Genomic DNA, 20,074 nt, shown 5'->3' with positions numbered 1-20,074 from the left:
CACCCGAGTCTCACTTGGACCATGCGGGAGGTGTGGTTACTGATCCGCAAAGATCGAGTCAATTGTCCAGGCTTTCACGAACTGCCCGGCCGTTGACGCTCTGAGCCAAGGCAGGGCTGCAGATGCCGGTGATATATCCGCCCCTTCTGGAATGACTGGCTGACAGAGGTGCAGATAGCGGGCAGAGACAACATGACTCCTCCGCGACTGGCCTCCCCGCCCAAGTGTGACTGCACCAAAGTCAAGAGCATGACCATCTCAGCCCCCGACCCCTTCTCCAAACTGTGTACCTCGGCTCGGACATTCAAAGCATGTAACCCGTAAACGCAGGGAGAAAGCTCACCATCCACGACCCGCAGTCTGCTCCAGCTGCGCCTCGACCAAGTCGCCTCGTCAACAGCATCGCAGCCAACCGAGCGTTGCCCGCGGATGACCACCTATTCTTCTTCGGGGAATGTTGATTGATAGAGTAGAGTGACTGCGGCAATTAACTAAATACCTGCCCTGAAACCCGGAAGACAGTTTCCCTCTGCGAAACCTACCTGCCCGTATAATGGGTCGAGATGGATCCCAGCAAACCATTTCAATGCCCGTGACTCTGCGGCTCAGCTACATACAGCACACCAACAAATTCCGAGCTGGCAGCAAATCCATTGCGGGTCTCTCCCTCCTCTGTAACCTCTGTAAATAAACCCTTCCGCGGCCATTGGCTCGAGTGGGTCAGCGCTGGGCGGGCGTTTCAGCGATCTTCGGGGACGACTAGCCTGAAGGCAAGCAAGCGGGGGGACGTGGTGTTGCAGAATTCAGCTGGGTAACTTAGTAGACGAATTGTCGTGGAATGATCAAAGAATGGAAGAACTAGACTAGGCAGATTTGTTTCACCGCTCGTAAAATGAGGAGGACTGGATTGGGGATCCAGTCATGTGCCCGCCATCCACCTCAAGGACTGCTAGGTATGTACATCCTCAGGTCAGCCAAGTATCCTTCCTATCTGGTCTGGCTCCACCGGGGCAAACTGATCAGGGTCATCTCAAAACATGAATTCTCAATCCTGATACATACCTACATTCTGAGAAGCAGAAATCGGGCGAAAGTGGGCGTAAGTTGGCACCTGTTTCAACGTGAATGAAAAGGCCCGGAGTTACCGCCGAAAAGATTGAGGTCACTCGATATTGCAATACATCTTTTGATTAGCTTATGGTTTTGAATGAGGCCAGGCGCAAACCTGGGAGCTGGTTGTGCATGGACCCAGTCGGCGTGCAGATGAGCCTGGGCTATACTATAGTTGTCTGCTGAGCCAGGTGAGACAGCAGGTTTGTGCCAATTATTCACAAGTGGGGTTGACCACATAGACAACACTGGCGGCAGTGCTACAATGACTACAATGACTCCAGGAACCGTGGGTGTCAGGTGCAGGAGTTTGCAAAGATGAATTTAAGATGTTTCTTATAAATTCAACGTTATCATCGTGACTAGTCACCGGACTTACCGATCCCATTGCAATTCTCGACCTCAACGCAGGATTGAAAAGAAGTCACCCGTGACATATAAAAAATCCCACCCATGCTGTATAGTAATGCACCTCTTTGTACAACGCCGATTCTGTGCAAATAAGACCGAAAACAACACCATAAACCAGACCGAATGGAGAATAGAAACAATGTCGTGGGGCTGGGGGGCATGACCATTTCAATCTGAATAGCTCAACCGGGTGCAAAATGCTAAATCATGTACAAGAAACAAGGGATATAAGGCAGACGTGAGAAGATTGATGCTAGCGACAACACAACGAAGTGACAACAGCTTGCGAAAATGATGAATGATCGTGAGACATATCTCAACCATTGGCTGCTTAAGCTGTGAAAACTCGATCAAGTTGTCTGAGAGCCCGCATATCTTCCCCACCGAATCCGATCTTTTCGCTAGGGATGTCCTTGGGCCCCTCCGCTCGCCCTGTTGCCGGAACTGGAGGAGCGGTAATTGAGGGTAATCCGCCAGACGGTGCGCCGTTCATTAGGGAACCAATGCTGGGTACAGCAATGCCGGAGCTATTAGGCTCGAGAGGCTTGGAGACCACCGCACTCGGGGGAGGGATATGAATGGCGTTGGATGGAGGCTGGTTCAAAAGCCGGGGGCTCCGCACAGCCGGGCCAAGGCCGTTGCTGTGTGATAGAGGATGTGGTTGCGTGCGTGGAGACGCACGTCGAATATCCGCGTGGTGTGCGAGCTCTGACGGGCTTCGATGCAGCATCTCGTGCGCTTCAACTGGTGTGCGTGGCGACCGACTTGCAAGCATCTGTACAGACGATGGGGGCAAGGCCGGAGGCATCGCAACCTCAACCGCATGAATTGGTCGCTCGTGGGGCGTTTGCAAACCGGGGGGCTGCGGAGGTGGCGGTAGAGGAGTACCTGGTGGTAAGGACGCAGGATGATGATGATGATGATGAGAATATGCGACATGACTACCGGCCGGAACTGGAGGTAGATATGAGGGATAGTGATGAACCGGAACAGGCGGCGTGGCCAGGGGAGTTGGTGGCCATGTGTACGACGTCGTGTATGGGGGAGCATGCGTAGCAGCGGCGCGAGCATACGGTCCCATCGGATGAGGAGATACGTAGGCTGCACCGGCCATGGGGCCACGAGTCACGACAGGAAGATTCTGCTGATCGTTGACCGTAGATTCTGGGTAGAGTCCCTTCTGGGGTCGAACATGTCGCAAGGCCGGATCTGTTGAAGGTTGCTGGAGATTGGCAGCAGACGGGTGCGATCTTGAGTAATAGCTGATGAGATGGAGATGCTGTCCGGTCGAGGTGGTGATGCTGAACGACTGTTTCATCAATCCATCGGGTTTATATCGATAGCCATCAGGTCCTTCGTCCACGCCGTCCCCCCGATCGTCGTCGCTGCCTCGCGCACTATCTGGGGTCTTTCCCCCTCTTGACATTGTCGTTTGTGCCACACCAGTTCCTCCTCGCTTGCCCTCCATTTCGCGATAAGTTAGGAAACTGCCAGAGACCCGGCTCGCACTCCAGGATTTGCCATCGGTCCATCTTCGCATACCCGCCTCCCTTTCATCCCAGACAAAAACTGACCCCGAGCGGATTAACTGACGTTCTTTTTCCGACAGTCGTCGTTGTACTCGGGGGAGAAGGCCAATGCGACAAGCTTCGAAGAGGATGATGGCGTCCGCTGGGGTGCGGACGTGGCCGTGATACGTCTCCATCCACCTTCGGTGATCTGTGTAGGTCCCCGTGATGACGGTTGGTTTGAGCGCCAGGGCTGGGTGATTCGTAGGGTACAGAATATTGAAAGTCGAGTAGAAGCCGGGGCTACTCAATGCTGGTCCCTCTGACGACAGAGGGGAGTTGGTTTCTGCGCCGTGCTTCTTTGTGTGTGTTGGAGAATCAATCACGGTAGTGGATATTTCCCGATTAGGAAACTGATGCAGCCCGGGCGGTATCGGCTTTGATCTTGCCACAGCATCCACAGAAAGTGAACGAGGATCTAATGGTAAGAAACGAGGTTAATTTGCTATCTATGTATATTAGAATGGGAATGAGGGGGTCGAGGGGATAGTGTAGAGGGGGATGGAATGTAGATGGAACCAAGGCAGCAAGGAAGGGAAGAGAAAGTAGGGAGTGGGGATGGGCACAACTGATAGGAGAATAAAGAAGGAATGCAGTCAAGCGGACCGACTCAAGCGTAAAGTTATACAAAGGATGCTGAGACAAGGAGGCTACATAATGCAACGAACGGGTTCACCAGTTCAATTACTTACAGTGGGAATAATTGCGGGTTTGAGCGTTGCTGCTGCAGTCACAGGTAGAATCGGAGATGATGAGAGAGTTGTAGGAAGGGTAGATGGTGGTAGGAGAGAAGAAAAGAATAGGCAGAGAAATACTGGAAAAATGATTATTATAATCCGAATGGTAATCAAGTCCAACTAAAATAAAATAAAATAAATAAAACCCGAGGGGGGAAAAGAAATGGAAAATAAAATAAAAATATTCAAGTGAAGAATTAGCATCAAAGAAAGGGTGGGGAATCAACCTAACTTTGAACCCCACAGGGTTAAGCAGTTGTGTTTTGGTTTATTGAATGAGATGGGAATAATCTTACTCGAAAATCTGGGTCGGATTTAATTGCGTGTTCGCATGAGCATCGGCTACAGCTGAATACACATTAGTAATCTAATACATGGACTGGACTATGTATAAGTGAAGTTGAATCGGTGTTGCATAAATAGTTATTGTTTTGAATAGTTAGCAGCAGCAGCACTCCTGATTTATGAGTATCTTCCTCGCTGCTTCTTTGACTACATCCGCCTCTCTATTTTTGCCTCATGGTCTCTCGGGATTATGAACTAGTGTAATCCTTATCCATTCGTGATTTCAGCCCCAGCCAGGGTCAGAGGATGATGGCTTGGACCTCTTCTTTCTAGGCGCCATGCGAAAGATCAGCCAGCCAGATTCAACGACCAAGAAAAGTGGGTACAGATTAAGAGGAGGCCGCAGCAAATGATTTCATCTGATGTTATTTAGTTGCTGGATTTATCACAAACAAAGCGAACCTTGTTTTTAACCTTTTCTCTTTCGCCTAATGTTCATCCATGGTACTGGAGAGCGAGGCTGGTGGTTGAGTTCGTTCGCTTCAATTTATCATTGCGCTATGCCTAGAGGCATGACTGTCGGGTCAGCTAAGCTCCAGGTAATTTAACCTCTCCTAAGTCGTACCAAAACTCTCTCGGGAATATAAGTATAAGTGTGTACAGTTATACTTTCACACACTACAGGTAATCCTATAACCAGCAGTCAAGCAGTGAACCTAAGAAGAGGGGGCTCATTCACGGGTGGAGTCTAAACCCAGACAGGCAATCTACTTGCAAGAGGTAAGTTACTCCTACAAGGTGGTTTTAACATCATCATCGTCGTCGTCGTCAGCATTTGGACTGCATCTATGTACTGTATACCACGACCGACACCCAGAGTAACCGGTTACATATGTGATGGGTAGTACAAACTCCTGCCTACAGGGCTGTAGGATTCCCACATACCGGATGTCCATTCCTTAGCAGGTTGATATCGATTAGCATCCAAGGATGATGATACCATAGCACCTGGCACTATTCTCCTTGCTCATGGGTCTGCTGTCCTACCATCCTTAATGCTATGGCAGCTACATAATAATAAGTTACCTAGATGAGAGACAGCGGAACCAAATCTCGGCTACCCTCTCGGGGAGGGGGGGACAGAGTTGTCTTGGCCGTCAGAACTCATGATTCAGAGAAATTGAGAATATTCTAAGTAATCCGAGCAAAAAATCCCAGAAAACATGGGCAGAACATTGTAATACACTAGTAAGATACCAGTGGCGCTCTGATCGCTTGAAACCAACCGGAAATTGATTAGTGCGCGACTTTCTGAAGCTTAAGCTTAATCCAACACGAGGAACCTTAAGCTCGCTTAGAGAAAAATCAAAAGCAGACCTCGGGACGGACAAGGTCTTGCCTACCAGGTTCCCACTTTCCCTTTTCCTTTTCCATCCCCCTTCCCCCCCCCTCCATCCCCCCTCTTCCTCTCCCCTTCATGACCTCCACTGTGGCTGGGAATCCACTTTGTTCCGTGGCCGACTTTTCAGTTCCTGTCGAAGTCTTGAGTCGTGTTATGAACTTATGTACCTCCGTATAACTCTGAATTATGTATCCGTGTCGTCCGGATCTTACTTTTCCTGGTTCGGGTTTTCATTGCAATGATTGCATGCATTGTGATATAGCTGAGTAGCTGGCTTCAGCTCTCCACTGTTCATCGAATCTTTTACCCGCGGCCTAGAAGGAAGGCCGGCATGGATCATAGGTATTGTGAATTTGTGACGAATCAATACTCACCCTACTCATACTCATCTCATGAAGGCAAAAGAGCATAATATTATTATTGATAACTAGCTCATTCCTTCAATCCTCAAGCAAAACGGGCTTACATAGAGTGCATTCCCAATGATTTAGGGTTAGATCATCCCCGGGTTACGCAGCGGTTCCGCCCGAAAGAAATGTGACCATTTCTGGTCAAAGCTGACGACATTTTTCCCTTGGGGTTAGCCCGCCGGGCTAGCCGGTGTATATGATCCATGTCTGACCGTCTTGACTCAGAGCAGAGAAAATGATCGTTCATTTCCCTCGGATTACCGGCTATCGGCAACCCAAGCGACAGCCACTGTGGCGGTTTGAACTCGTATTGCTGGCCATCTGATCTCCAGATCTGAATCAATCATTATTCACGGCCTGCCTCGATTAAACGAGCCCTTCAATAGCAGGAGAGCAGAAGATTTCCGCATCGGAGTGATCAAATAACCTGAGCGGGGGTTTTTGCGCACGACAACAGCGTGAATACACTGACAAGTAAGCGATTTGCGATGATCCGATTTAGCAAACCCGCCATCACGGAGCTCCCGGGCTGACTCCAAGCTCCATCGCGTCGCCGGTTTTTGCCCCCAACTTGTTCGAGGCTCTCTCTCCCTGAAACCATCCCCATCCTAGTCTCCGTAGCAAGCAGGGGTCGGTGGTTCGGCTAGACTGACAGGTCTGGTAACTCACACTCCACCCAACTCAGTGCAAGGTTACTGTACAGTTCTTTCCCTCTGCTGCAGATTTATCCGCCGGTTGGCAACCAGAATTTACCAGGCATGAGCAGAAAACCCCCAACCCATGAAAAGCTTGACAAATCTTATCCAAAACGGTGGTTCGCCTGACACAACTGTCTGATCAGTAAGATAGTGGATCCCAATGATAGCTGACCATGGTCAGATAGTAAGCAGGTACTATTAGACTTCGGATGGCAAAGTTTAACTCTCACGTAAACGACAGTTTAAACTACTCTAGGATCAGTCATATGCACAGCGATCGGCCACGTAATACCTGATCTACCTACTCTTTTGCTGGGCGACTTATCAAACTGTAGGCGACCTCTTCCGCTGTCCTATCAGTGGGGAGAGGAGTGAGTAAACTTTTGCGTTGCGGGCGCGACTTTTACTCCCCGACCTTTTCTTACTCGTACATGAGTACGGTCTCCGTGCCTCTGTTTCTTTCTTCTTTCTTCTTTTCCTCCTATGTAGTTTTCGCCTCGGGAAATTCTACCAGCCCTGAGACGCGCCAGTTAGGCTCTTTTTGGCTTTTGGAACCCTCCCCCGGAACTTATTGTCCAGTAGACATGGCCACTTCGGTGATAAAGTTGCGGGCGCAAGGTCGAGCTTTGGCCGTCCGCAGTCGCTTGGGCTTACTCTTTTTCTTTAGTCTTAGTTCCAAAAAGGATTGATTCGCTTACATATGACAATCCAACTTCCCTTTTTTTTTCTCTTTGGTACAATTTTAATTTTGTTTTCCTTTAGTCTTTTTCTCCCCAACCAATCTCCCGACTGGGTCTTAACTAGGCTTACCTGGTACAGTACATGATTAGTGTTCACCGTGCTGTTTAAGGGACTTGCACAGCCATCTCGATCAGGTCTACCAATCTTCATTTTCGGGGAGGAAAAGGTGGTTTGTTCAGTGAGTTGCCTCAGCCTATCAGAAATAGGAAATCAGTCATGTCGCAGGTGATGAGACAAAAAATCTATTGGGAACCAATAGTACACTTACAAGAATGAATAGGCCCATTTTGACGTCGTCAGTGCGCGCCGAACGCATAGACAATCAACCCCCCCCCCGTTCTTAACCCCTAGGCTGCCAAATTCATCGTGTATCTCATTAACCGGGATTATATTGAGCCTGAACATTTCCCAAATGACAAGTTTACTTACGATTTTATGTCAGGGAGAAATTCCTTTTTCTTGGAGTCGGTCCGTTAGTTCTTATTTGCAAGAACGAAAAAAAAAAACATCCCTCGGATGTATGACCTTCACACAGCCCCATCCTTTGGGGTACTATGCTAAGAAGCCAAGTATGCCCTCTTTCACTTAGGCTACTTGGAGTAGTGCAGCCGAACCGGAGCACAGTCTGAGTTAGTACGGTCGTACTCAGGATAAGCGTATCGCCAACAAAGTCGGTCGCATCCTGGCCCGGTTTCCTTGGCTCCTCTTGGCCCGGCCCACTACAGGATTTCGCAAGGCATACGGCCCAAGCGATAGGGTGGGCTCTTTGGAGGAGGGGGGTAAAATCAGGAGTGTCCTGAATCTGATACTAAACTGCGGACTAGTATTTACAGGGCTGGCCCTGTGCAGCTGATGTCTCACATGGCAAAATGGGCAGGACCAAATCACGACCGGAGATGCCTTCCTTTTCCCTTCTTGCCCCAATCCACCCCCAAAGGTCAAGTTCGTGAATAACAGGGTAGCGGCAAAATACCCAGAGTTACTAATTTACAATGGCGAAATCTACTCCCGTATACTCCGTAGCAGCATAAAGAAAAAAGCAAAGGAAGACAAAAGGGCCCCAAAAGAAGATCCAGAATAGATTAACTTAGATTAAATTATTATGATTACTCCCCGTTCCAAAAGAGTTAGAATGGTGTCACCCGATCAAGTGCTTAATTTTTTCTTGCTTGATATTCCGAGACTCTGAGATAGTAAGCATCCTTTTCGTATTACTAGTAGTCTCTACAAGTGTAATGTCTCAGCTCGGACCGGACACACGATATATGATTATTGCGAGAGACTGCGAACACAATCTGAAAAGAGGAACAAATCCTTAGTAGGTACTTACAAACAGGTTATTCTCAAAGGAACCTAGTAATCAAACCACCAATCACCCTCGGTCCCCGCAAGCTGTGGTTAGTGTTACAGTCCGATGTACTGTATGTACCCTGCAATGCAATAGTTTGTAGGACTAAACCGATGTAATGCACTTTTGGGCCCGTATGCACAAACTTCTAGTGTCACTCTGCTGACTGACTCGATTGCAGTCTGGACGTTCTCCCTACGACACTGGCGGGTATGGCGGCGGACAAGATGGATGTGGATAGTACTTACACATCACCCGCAGGTCGATGGTCTATCTCTCTGTGTTGCGACCAGAAAAATCCGGACCATGTAAGGTGATGCAAAGTACTACCAGATCGATCCACCGCCGCTCGGATATACACTAGATGGTTTTCAGTAGGATGTACCAAGTGTTCCCTGATTCCTTGATACTAAAAGATGTGAAGCATAGCCGGTCATATGAGTGAATGATATGAGGCTGCAGCTCGATTCTCCGAGAACCAGGCTCACCTGTATGCGGTAACACTCGCGACGCTAGAGGGTATGCTAAGAATTGCTACCTAGTACACACAAGAGTAGCTAACGAGTGGGCAGTAACCAGCCCAGGTAGTCTAGGGTGACCGAGAAGGACCGCCGGATAAATAAGCACAGCGCTCCCTATGGTTCGTCTCATAAGGCAGGCTAACAGCCGCGATCAAGCTTTAGTTTCCTACCGAAGAATGCAGCTAACTGAGTGTAATTTGTACAAGAACCTTGTTGCCGCCAGAGTAAGGTACCATGGCATTAGGGTCAGTCGGTTGCGATCAGCATCAACAGCCAATCCAGGTCGATTGAGACCCTCCCTTCTCTCTAAAGTCCGAAAGCCGAGCAATTATTAGAAACGATCGATCCTTGTCGTTGAATTGTGATCATGGCCACAGATACTCTAAATTATCCTGAGGTGGTCAGACCGAAAGCTATTACATTCCCATCGCAGTTAGATGGTCAGCCACTATCGTCTGGCCGGTCGGTCCGGATAACAGGGTGCCAATGTGTTTCTGTCGCTTCTCAGAAGCTTAGCTTCGAGAGGAGCAAATGTGATAGATAACTAGCAGAAGGAGAAGCAGCAGAAGCATCATGGATGTCATCGGACACAAAAGACCCGTCTACTGCCTCAGTAGTCCTTTGGGGGGAATTCCCCTGGAAAATAGAGATCCCTTGCATGTTCGAGTCACACGAGGGGCAGAGAAGCGGTTACTCCTGGAATCCTCTCACATCAAGATCTATCTGGGTTGCGACACCTGATGTCAACTGGTATGGTCATGCCCCAATGCAACCCTTGATTCGAAAGATGATCCAATTGCCCAAGGGGCGCCATTTGGTGAAACGTTACACGGGGCTTATCTCCACTAGCATAATTGATTTAAGCTAGATTCTAAAGGAAATCAATCGAAAAAGAAAAGTCCGACCAAGGTTTTGCCGAATTGCCATCTTCTAGTTTTCTTTTCCTCGTTGGAGAGTGTGCGATATGCAGGCGATTGGGTCGGTAGGTTCTGTTTTTGGCCCATTTGCCTTTTCATTCTAGTCTTGCTTGCAGTGCTTGTCGCCGTCTTTTACCATACTGTACGGGGTACAATACAATGGGATTGAAAGTGGCGGAGAAGCACAACCACAGGGCATGCAGGCATATGTTTCTTCAGTATATGAGTACGTAGGGCAACTGCAGATCCAAGTGGAAAGATCTTCCTTCCTGTCATAGTGGTCAAACCAACACCCACCTTTCACTTTCTGATCGTTGTACTCGCAGATCAACTACCCGAGATAGATATTGCGGACTGGAATCTGCTGTTGCACCTTCCCTCCTCTTTTGTAGTGGATTTTCTCTTTGGGATGCATAAGAATGGTCGAAATTGTATTCTATACTCAGTATAGTGTGTTTGGATTAGGTTAAGGTACGGAGCAGCGAGGGGGTGACGCTCCGAGAGTCAAAAGTCAAACAAGCACCAGGGAGAAAGACTAAGTCAAAAAGCTTTCGGTTCTAACTTTTTTCTTGCCAGCCAGACGGGCAGAGCTACTTCATGTAATAATGACCAAGTACGGAGTAATAATAGTAATCAAAGCTTGCTGTCAAATGAAACCACATATTTATAGCTTACTTCAATAACACTCCGAAGCCGTCGCTCTGGGCATCCACCGGTGCAGACCTAGTCTCTCGACTATTGCCTAGGTTAGTGACATACTCCGCATCCGTGATAGGCTCTGTTTATTTGTCTCCTATTCCCTGTCCCTGCTTAGTCCACGTTCCGACTACTTGCAATGGGTATAATCACGAACATAGGTGTCTCTGTGTAATTTCCCCCTTGAAGGGAACGGGAGATTGACTAAACAATGAAACTAGATTGTTTGTTCTTACTCCTATCTATAAGCAGTACTTCCTCCGTAGGCGCAAGATACTCATATTAAGGTCCCATGACCGAGGATTCTTATCCTTGGTCAAACTCACGCCCCAAGTGTCAAAGCGCCGCAGAAGCCAAGCCAGCCCATCCCCGCTGGCTACTACGTAGAGATTGATGTCGTTCAACACGAGTTTTGCGACTGGTTCTCCGTTAGTTGGCTGCTTATGGATAAACTCAGCCAGCTATCTCAGTACCGCGATAGTAAGATAGGCCAAGGCTTAGCCAATCCTTAGTAACTTGGTAAGTGACCCTGGTTGTAATGTGTCCAGTATCCTTCTTGAGGTTTTCACAGAAGATCTGCGTAGCACTGCGGTCACACATGGTCTTTTGTCCATACATCGTACTTGATATCATTACACACACACACACACACACACACACACATATTTAGTATGAGTACAATGTGGTTTGGGAAAGAAGCTACAGGGATCTGGGTTTAGACAACTGTTAGACTGCCTATTCTGATTCTCAGTAAATCGAAGTGGCAATTGGATCGACCATTAATCTGAAACTTCAACCCCCTCCACCTCCCCGCCCATCAAATTGTCTCTTGTCTCTAAGCGAGCAGAGAGTTCCAGGTTGGGATGTGGATAGCTGGGAAAGAGCGGTGCCGAGCCGACAGTTCCGTATCGCGGTTGGGAACAAAGAGATAAAAAAAAAGGAGGAAAGAAGGGAAAGCAAGCCCAGAGTTAGAAGCGAGTTTAATTAGGTAAAATTGGAGATTGGTAATTACCAGCTGGGAGGGAAAGAAAATCACCTCAAAATCACACATTCTAAACCGAACAGGTGTCCTCATCAGGTTGCCGAGCAAATCCAGCCGATACGAAGAGGCGATCCACGGGTCTCCGTTCTAGGCAGTTGCCGCCCAAAATGGTATCAAAAAATCATTTCCATTCCAGTCCGATCATAATTTGAGACAAACAATTCATGCTATGGAGTCCTCTTGTATCAGTTATCAGTAACCTTCCCTTCCGTCTGTTGTTCAAGTTTGCCAACAACGTTGCTCTTCAGATTGGGAAGCGATTCCAGGCCAAGGCTTTAGGTCGCGTATTATGGACGGGATAGACTTGAACGGTCCTTGGCTCTCTCCCAGGCTGTTGGGCGTTAACTCAGTTCCCAGTTTCCATCTGACGCCGGAGAAAGACCGAGAGAATATGCTTAACACCAGTAAGGTTGGCAACTTGGCATTCTGCCCGGCCCCCTCAACCCCTCCCTTCCTTCGCCCCCTTCTCCCGCGTGGTCAATCTGATGTGACCCTCTTTCTTTCCTCCTTTCATACGTGAGAAGTAATAGATGTCTCTGCCAATCTGCCAATCTGCCAATCTTCCAGCTCATTGTTTTGACACGATGCTGGTCATCCATGGCAGATCCGAATTGAGCCTGTCAGGGTACAGTCAGTGGTGGGGTCTACGGGTCAATCAATTGTCCTAGATAGATTACTTGTAGATACACCGTATGATGATGACCCGATGCTATGCGCGATCGAACTGTCTAAAGTAATACCTTACGCCTTATTGACTCTATCACGGGCCTACTCATGAAGCCCAAACAAAACCTAGACCCTGGAATGAAGATACACGGCGATGGAACCTCGTGCCGAACCCCAAGATCGAGCCCTCCCCGCGCTTCGCCGAGTTTCTCCTTTCAACCTACTCCGTACTTACGAGTACATGGCCTGTTGAGAACCCATTGCGGAAGCTGAACCACTTGAGTTTGCATCTGAAACCGCCTGATCATCGAAGTGTACTCCGATATGAGTGAAAAAAAGAACAAGGCCCGTCGGACCTAGAATTTCTGCCGAGCAAAATCCACCGTAGACGAGGGGGTGGATCGCGGCCCAGCGAGCCTGATTCGGGGGGGAAGAGAAGTGGGCTGGGTTTGTTTCTGGCGAGGGCTCCGCCCAGACCGCAGCTTGGAGGGAATAAAGTATCCGTTCGGGGTGGGTATATTCCCTTAGGATTTTCCTGTTTCCAGTCCAGAGGAGCAATAGATGGGACCAAATAATCCTAATTACGGCGTTCCAAAGTTTTCCCGGTCGGTTAGAAGCGCCCCCTTCTTCTCCCTTTCCCCTCCGGACCTGATTCCCGGGTCTGGTAGTGCTGCTGAGTAGTTGAATCTTCTTCCAGTCCTTGACCCATGGAGATAACGCTGTGAAGGGAGTAGAAGGACGGATCCAAAGCTATTTAGATGAAAGGGGATGAGAAGGGAGGGGTCCTGTGGACAGTGGATAAGTTACATATCGTGTCTTCATCAAAGGCATCCGCCGCTCCCGAGCACCAGACAATACCAAATCTAGGTCCCCTTTCGTTCCCCTCCCCCCATTTCGATGGATCTCACAGAAACACCTTCCAGAAATCGAATATTCGACGAAAGGATGGAACCGATATGCGTACAACGCCTAGACCAGACCTTCCGAATGATCCGCTAGCATGTTGCCCCCTCTCTCTCAGGCACCAGCTAGGAGAGCAGTGATGATAATGTGACCAGTTGTACATGTGGGTGTACTCTTCGGATTTAGCGGATGAGATTCTAAAATTGTATCGTACTCGTACTAGTAAGTCAAGTCAAAGAAGGCATGGGGCCACGACAAAGAGTTAGAGCAACTTGGCCCCCCTTAATGTGGACTTTCTTGCTTCGTCAAGGTTGAATACTCGAATAAGGATGTAATAATAATTCGGCGATGGTCACTAAGGCGGGCACAGCCAATCCTTGATTATCATGTGAACACACGGCAGTATCTCACCGCTGATCCTTCCGCTTCGTGTTCTTTCCTCACGTGTCCCCGATCCACGAAGTATAGACACCCCCTCCTCTGAGATGGAGTTGGGGGTTCCGCGGCTTCTCCATCAGAATACGTTGGTCGCCCCATTTTGTCGTACAATTTCGTGATCAATCGAAACTTCTCACTACGGGACTCATCCCAACTCGACTTGTTTCCCAGCTGGATGGACTATATGGAGAGAGGCTGCGGCAGCCTGGAGAACTTGGAGACATTGCGTTGTTGGATAGATAGTGCAGCCACCGCCATTATGGCGTTCGCATCGCCCACTAACCTACGGTAGGGTAGTCACTGGGCCCTGCTAATGAAAGTCTCGATCAATCCATTCCACCTTGGCGTTTCTTATTACTCGCGCCACCTTATCCAACGGCCAAATCAATGAGTCATGTGCTTTACAGGATTCGAAGTCGCACCGCAATCATTATGAGCCATCATGACTGCAAAGATGTCTCGGTTTGGCTTCTCGTGGCCAACGAAAATGGTCGACGAAGAATGCACTGTATAACATAAAATGGGTGCGTGTATCGCGTCAACCAAAATGCGTTTGGTGGCTATGCATTCTTTAATATCCTGCATCCAAGAACTTCAAACCAATCACAATGGCGTGCCACGAAACCACGAGATTGACGTGCGAGAGGCTTTACCCAAGCGCAAAGCTAAGCTCCGAGCGAATTGTGCCACTGTCATTATTGGACGCCACCACTGCGGACTACCTTGCGACTTGCGCGGCCTGGCTCTTTGAACCTCCTGCACGTGAACGCCAATCCGACCTGGTGGACCATCTTCGTCAGTCCCTTATCATCGCCCTGGACGCTTATCCCCACTGTTGCGGGCAGTTGAAAGCAGTGACCACAGTCAGCGATTGTACAGTACCTCACACTCAACGATTTGGTCGCGTGTCTGTACAGTATGGCACTTCTGATGATCCAGGCGTCGAATTTGTCACTGCACAATCTTCCGTGACATTGGATGAACTCCATCCTCTCTCTCGGACAGCTGCACAACCTTTGTGGGACTGCAGTGATACACATCTGAGCGAATTTGTGCCCTCAACACAACTCGCTAATCCACTCCGCAAATCTGGGGCCCGAGAAGACGGCGCCTCTCCACCCGTGCTGGCGATTCAGCTTACTCAACTCATTTGCGGAGGGTTCGTCCTAGCAGTGAAATTCGCACATCCACTGGCGGATGCACAAACTTTGGTACACTTTGTCAAGGACTGGGCAAGCATTAATCGGGCGATACTGCGCAAGAGTCCTCTTCCTGTCTTGACCCCAGTCTTTCGACCGGACCAGATCGATGCTCTGGCTGCAGGCGACATCAATGCGGACACGCAGGATGAGACAATTATCCGGCAGACTGAGGACCTACCAATTCATCGCTATGACTGGTGGAATCCAGAACCTGGATCTATCCGGCCATCTGACGTCCCTGAAGCATTCCAGCACGATGTGATCGTCCCGGCAGGCAAATGCATACCCTGGTCCGAATGGGACCATGAAGCTCGCGTATCCTACTACGTCCTACACCTGACCCAGTGCCAAGTAGACATCATCTACGAACAAGCGGGAGGGTACACCAATGGTCGAATAAGTCGACACGATGCCGTCTTGGCTCACATCTGGGCGTGTATCAACCGCGCGCGGCAGATGCACGACGACAACGGCCCAGTGTATTGCGATCTTACCTGTGGATTGCGGCCGGTGTTCCATCTCAGTGATGCCTTTCTGGGGTCACCCATACTGATGGTGAATGTGAGCATGACGGGAAAAGAGGTGACCACGACAACTACCACTACCAGTGGAGAGGAGACCCTCTCTTTACCCCACATCACGCAGCGCATCCGCGAGACCATCACACTTGTCAACAATCCAGCTAGCCTGGGAGCTTATTTACACCGGCTAGCGTTCGAAAATTCTCCGCAGCGCATCTGGACAGGGTTCCTGGGTCGACGCCACACGATGGTGACGACGTGGGCACGTGCCGGTCTGTATGAGGTTGATTTCGGGCTGGGATACGGCGCAGAAGGCAAGGTTCGCTACGCCGAAGGTGTTCTCTCAAACCTGGATGGGCTTGTCTTGATCAAGGAGGCGCCACCCGCTCGGATCCCAGAGATGGGAGATCCCCCGTCGCTGACTACTTGGACAGCGCATGGTGTGGACATTTCATTGCATCTTCGGACAGATGACATGGAGCGGTTGCTTCGAGATCCATTACTGTTTCCCGGAATGCGACTTAAAGAGTGACTGGATACTTGAGGCAGTGCAATGTGACTACATAATCGCACCCTTCATTGGGCTGGTAACTCCGCTACTGTGGCTAAAGAGGCTAATTGAACCTCGTACCTAGAGTATCAACTATGATTGCTAGCCAGCATTGGTACTGATTGGGGGCTAGCCTTGATAAGTGCATTAGACTTGCCGACTTTTTATTTCCACAATATATTGATTGACCAAGCAAGAAGTACTGTACTGTACATGACTTGAATCACTTGCCGTCCTCGTATATGTCCGAGTCTTCGCATTCAAGTCAACCTGAAGACTCACCTGCGAGCGAGGCAGACATAAGCACTATCCAACGCATATCCACCTTCCTTGTTCCCGCCCCCACAGTCCTACAATTAGCCACTGTCATACATAACAGGTATATTTAGTGCAGAATAATCAACCGTCAATCAGCCAAGGCTTTTCTAACATCATATTCCCTGCGCAATCTGTTGCCGTAAGCTTGACACCTCTAGACTTACTACCCTACGTACTCCGTAGCACCATCTTTACGATAATACCTAATCTATCAGCACTAGTAGCCACCCAGGCCAAAACTGCGTGACTCCCCAGGCAAGAAACCCTGTTCGACAAATAACTATGCATCCATTCCATCTCGAGCTTCTTTATAGATTACTCCATTACCCCTAGATACTCGCTACCCAGATGGGACACCCACCACAGATACCGTCCCATCAGGACAGATGACCCCCATCCCGACTAGTAGTAATATCTTCAAACGTAATGCCAAACAACAAACCCAACAAATGCCCCCCCGCCCAAATGTAGCCCCAAAAACAAACCACCATTCGCAACGCAAATAGACTTCCTCCTCCTCTTCCAGTGGCGTGGTAAGTTTTCCCATCATGATTCCACACCCCGCGGTCCCCGACCAGAATACGAGAAAAAGAACAAGAAACAAGAAACATACCCATGCCCATGCCCATGCCTATGCGCTTTTGAGAGCGTTCAATCCCGTCTATACGAACTGACTAACGCAGTCATTCCCCCAAATGTCTTGGATCTTAATCGCTCCACGGATTTGCTTTATCACCCCCTCCCCCCCACCAAAAAAAAAGGTATCTGAACCGGAGGTCTCGGAGGCTTAGCTTAGGTCAGACATCTATAACCTTCTAAGACATTGTGGCGGGGGGTCTTTTATTCTGGGTGGCTGGGCTGGGCTGGGGGGTTTTCCCGATTACTACTGGGCTAAACGAAGGGGTTCGTAAAAGTTATATGGGAGTTTGGATCCTGCCCGAGTTCGCCGCGTCTTTTCTTTGATTGAGTCCAGTCCAGTGCAGTCGAGTGTTGCCTAGATGGGAATGGGGCGTTGCTTTAGGTAGGTACCCACGCACTGGCTTGGAAAGGTCGGTACCTGCCTGCCTTACCTACTACCTAGTACTTACCAATTACTGGATTGGGGGTGGGGGTTGGAGGAGCAGAGGGGAAACAAGAACGGGGGATGGGTGCTTTAGGATGCCAAGTGGTGGTGGTGGTGGTGGTTGTTGTAGCATATCGAATCAAATCTACTCTACTCTTGGGTTAGTCTTACCTGGTACTGTAGTTAGGGTGATTTTGTAGTTCATGCAAGTGCTTATTGCTTATGCTTATATTTGTCATGCATCCCATCCCGTGCTGGGGTAGGTATAACAAGATAGGTAGGTCGGTGTCTACCGGTGGTGAAAGGTGTATGTGTGCGTGTGTGGAGATTACGCTTTGCTCCTGGAAGGTCACGGTGATAAAAATACATGAATATACAATAGCTAGTTTCTTTCCCCAGGTGGAAAAGGCTAACAATCTGCCCGACCAAAGTAGCGAGGGAACGCTACCACGTCTCGCACACTAGGTACCCCGGCCAAGTAGCTCAAGAACCGGTCAAAGCCCATTCCGAAGCCCCCGTGCGGCGCCGTGCCCCAGCGTCGGAGGTCGGCGTACCATTGGAGATGGCCCAGGTCTTCCCCAGGAAGCAGATGGGGGTAGAGGGCTGGGGCTGGGGAGGATGACGACGAGTCGTCCGCTGGGGAGTCGCTCTTCCCGTCCTCATTGGCAGCAACCTGCTTGATCAAGCCGTGGTCACGCATGTTCTGGATGATCTCGGGGAGGCGGTGCTCGCGAAGAGACCCGCCTGCGACCTCGCTGACCTCGAGTAGGAGGAGGTCAAAGCACGCGACGGTTTCGCCGCCGTGACGGCGGCTGCTGTCTCCGTCGCTGGACGGTGCCATGTAAAACGGCTTGATGGCCTTCGGGTAATCGGTTACGAAGACCGGCTGACCGTGGTTCATCACTTCTACAATGTACTTCTCGTGTTCGAGCTGAAGCCCTCCCGTCCACGTGGGCGGGTACTCGAATGAGGCGCCGTCCGTGGCAACCGCCGCTTGAAGCTTCTCTATCGCCTCGGTGTAGGTCATGCGTCGCCACTTGGGCCCGTCCAACAGGGCGCGCCAGCGTGCGAGTAGGTCGGGCCTGGTGCTGCCCTCCTTGCCTTCCTCCACAGGTCCCTTGTACGAGATGAGTTCCTGTGCGACGGGGGTGTCGTAGAGCCGCCGCGTGAGGTCGCGGAGCAGGTATTCGACGAGATCCGTCAACGAGTCTAAATCGTGCATGTAATTCGCTTCGGCTTCCAACATGTAAAACTCGCTGAGGTGGCGCGGCGTGTCGCTTTTCTCGGCCCGAAAACTGGGCGACAAAGTCCAGACATTACCTAGCTCGGCCGCGTAGGCTTCCAGGTGTAGCTGGGACGAGACAGTAAGGTATTTGGGCGCGCGGAAGAAGTGCTCGCCCTCGGCGGGGGGTGCTGTTCCCCCCAATGCTATCTTTGGCAACACGGTGAACGTCTCACCTGCGCCTTCGCAATCCGACGACGTGATCAACGGCGGCTGCACCTGTACGAATCCTCCATTCGGAGCATTTCGAAATACATTTCCAAGCTGGTATAGGACTTCGGATCGGAGCCGGGAGAGAAGTGAGTTGAAGGGAGTGCGCATGCGGAGGTGAGGGATTTGACGAAGGAAGTCGGCGCTTTGATATTTCTTCTGGATGGGGTAGGTCTGGCATATAGCTTGTCAACAGAGCTGCCCTGGATTAATGACTTCGTACTGCTGGAGAGGATGTCAGCCTACCTCGGCATCTGTTTCACCTATAATGTGTACTGATGTTGCATGCAGCTCATGCGTCTGGGACTTGCCTGGAGGACATGCCTTCCACACTCCTGTGATTTCAAGCGTTGTTCCCTTGGTTAGCCTGTAAAGATAGAATCGAGATTAATTGACTTGTCGACTCAATAAGAAAACAGAGATCAGAGGGAACATACCCAGCGGCCTGCGCCGCACTCACCATAGCCTGCAGAGCCTCGACAGTTGATCCATCGGCGAATTCTACAAAGGAAAAGCGCTTGTGTTTGCGAACATTATTGATGTATCCCTGTAATTTGATTTCTTGGTCTTCCAGACTCTTGGGTCCTGTGCGGTTTTTGTCGAGGACTTGCGCGCACCGGAGAAGCGGAGGGCCTGAGACCGTTGTCGCGGGCCTAGAATTGAGCCTCGCAAAAGATGTGGCGAATGACCGACGCCAGATCCGCATCTTTGAAGGAGGAACAGGAGTAGATAATGAATGTAATTGTAGCTACACTGGCGGAGTAGATCCTAAGTCAAGCTCCAGGGTGCGCGTTGCGGAGAAAAAAGGCGGCATCCGCCCGGCATGATGATTCAGCTCCGCCCGCCGTGACCGGACGCTACAAGCTACGGAGTAGAGACTACCTTATAGATATGCTGTGCCTACAACTACTGCTAGTGTTCGCTTGAACAAGGCATTTAAAAAAATGAATACCTAACTGCTAGTTTTAATTCTGAGTAGAGTGCTATCATCAGTCTTGAATGAACAAGAAGTCCCAATAAAAAAAAACAAATCCT

At 49.8% G+C, this 20,074-nt stretch overlaps 6 protein-coding genes across 6 annotated transcripts; 2 read left to right on the top strand and 4 right to left on the bottom strand.

Moving 5' to 3' along the window:
* Window positions 1-192: 192 nt before the first annotated feature.
* Window positions 193-433, top strand: BO95DRAFT_465676 (uncharacterized protein; the record flags this gene model as incomplete). The annotated part of the gene is made up of 2 exons (XM_025589155.1): window positions 193-286; window positions 360-433. The coding sequence occupies 2 exons, from the start codon at window positions 193-195 to the stop codon at window positions 431-433; spliced, it is 168 nt and encodes a 55-aa protein (XP_025440284.1).
* Window positions 434-1,412: 979 nt separating this feature from the next.
* Window positions 1,413-1,770, bottom strand: BO95DRAFT_203906 (uncharacterized protein). The gene has a single exon (XM_025581057.1). It carries the CDS (start codon window positions 1,686-1,688, stop codon window positions 1,473-1,475), a length of 216 nt encoding a protein of 71 aa, XP_025440283.1. The 5' UTR covers window positions 1,689-1,770; the 3' UTR covers window positions 1,413-1,472.
* An 82-nt stretch (window positions 1,771-1,852) lies between these two features.
* BO95DRAFT_465675 (camp independent regulatory protein) lies at window positions 1,853-7,648 on the bottom strand (the record flags this gene model as incomplete). The annotated part of the gene is made up of 2 exons (XM_025589154.1): window positions 1,853-3,388; window positions 7,631-7,648. The coding sequence occupies 2 exons, from the start codon at window positions 7,646-7,648 to the stop codon at window positions 1,853-1,855; spliced, it is 1,554 nt and encodes a 517-aa protein (XP_025440282.1).
* A 6,853-nt stretch (window positions 7,649-14,501) lies between these two features.
* On the top strand, window positions 14,502-16,148 carry BO95DRAFT_465674 (transferase family protein; the record flags this gene model as incomplete). The annotated part of the gene is made up of 1 exon (XM_025589153.1): window positions 14,502-16,148. The coding sequence occupies one exon, from the start codon at window positions 14,502-14,504 to the stop codon at window positions 16,146-16,148; it is 1,647 nt and encodes a 548-aa protein (XP_025440281.1).
* Window positions 16,149-16,733: 585 nt separating this feature from the next.
* On the bottom strand, window positions 16,734-17,174 carry BO95DRAFT_203867 (uncharacterized protein). The gene has a single exon (XM_025581056.1). The coding sequence runs from the start codon at window positions 17,111-17,113 to the stop codon at window positions 16,862-16,864; it is 252 nt and encodes an 83-aa protein (XP_025440280.1). The 5' UTR covers window positions 17,114-17,174; the 3' UTR covers window positions 16,734-16,861.
* Window positions 17,175-17,868: 694 nt separating this feature from the next.
* On the bottom strand, window positions 17,869-19,823 carry BO95DRAFT_393778 (asparagine--tRNA ligase SLM5). Its single transcript, XM_025583675.1, has 3 exons — window positions 19,477-19,823; window positions 19,286-19,406; window positions 17,869-19,213 (listed from the first exon to the last, which is right to left on the bottom strand). The coding sequence occupies exons 1-3, from the start codon at window positions 19,743-19,745 to the stop codon at window positions 17,957-17,959; spliced, it is 1,647 nt and encodes a 548-aa protein (XP_025440279.1). The 5' UTR covers window positions 19,746-19,823; the 3' UTR covers window positions 17,869-17,956.
* Between the last annotated feature and the right edge of the window lie 251 nt (window positions 19,824-20,074).

The sequence above is a fragment of the Aspergillus brunneoviolaceus genome, assembly GCF_003184695.1.
Source record: "Aspergillus brunneoviolaceus CBS 621.78 unplaced genomic scaffold BO95scaffold_51, whole genome shotgun sequence".
NCBI lineage: Eukaryota > Fungi > Ascomycota > Eurotiomycetes > Eurotiales > Aspergillaceae > Aspergillus > Aspergillus brunneoviolaceus.
Note: the sequence above shows the minus strand (reverse complement) of the source record. Positions and strands in the feature narration are given on the sequence as shown.

Bases quoted from the DNA above. Each gene is read 5' to 3' on its own strand.
- BO95DRAFT_203867 (XM_025581056.1), bottom strand. From the start codon at position 17,113: ATGGGCATGGGCATGGGTATGTTTCTTGTTTCTTGTTCTTTTTCTCGT.
- BO95DRAFT_393778 (XM_025583675.1), bottom strand. From the start codon at position 19,745: ATGCGGATCTGGCGTCGGTCATTCGCCACATCTTTTGCGAGGCTCAAT. The intron at 19,407-19,476 runs GTATGTTCCCTC...CTATCTTTACAG, and splicing joins AGTGCGGCGCAGGCCGCTGG to GCTAACCAAGGGAACAACGC. The intron at 19,214-19,285 runs GTAGGCTGACAT...GCTATATGCCAG, and splicing joins TAGGTGAAACAGATGCCGAG to ACCTACCCCATCCAGAAGAA.
- BO95DRAFT_203906 (XM_025581057.1), bottom strand. From the start codon at position 1,688: ATGGTCATGCCCCCCAGCCCCACGACATTGTTTCTATTCTCCATTCGG.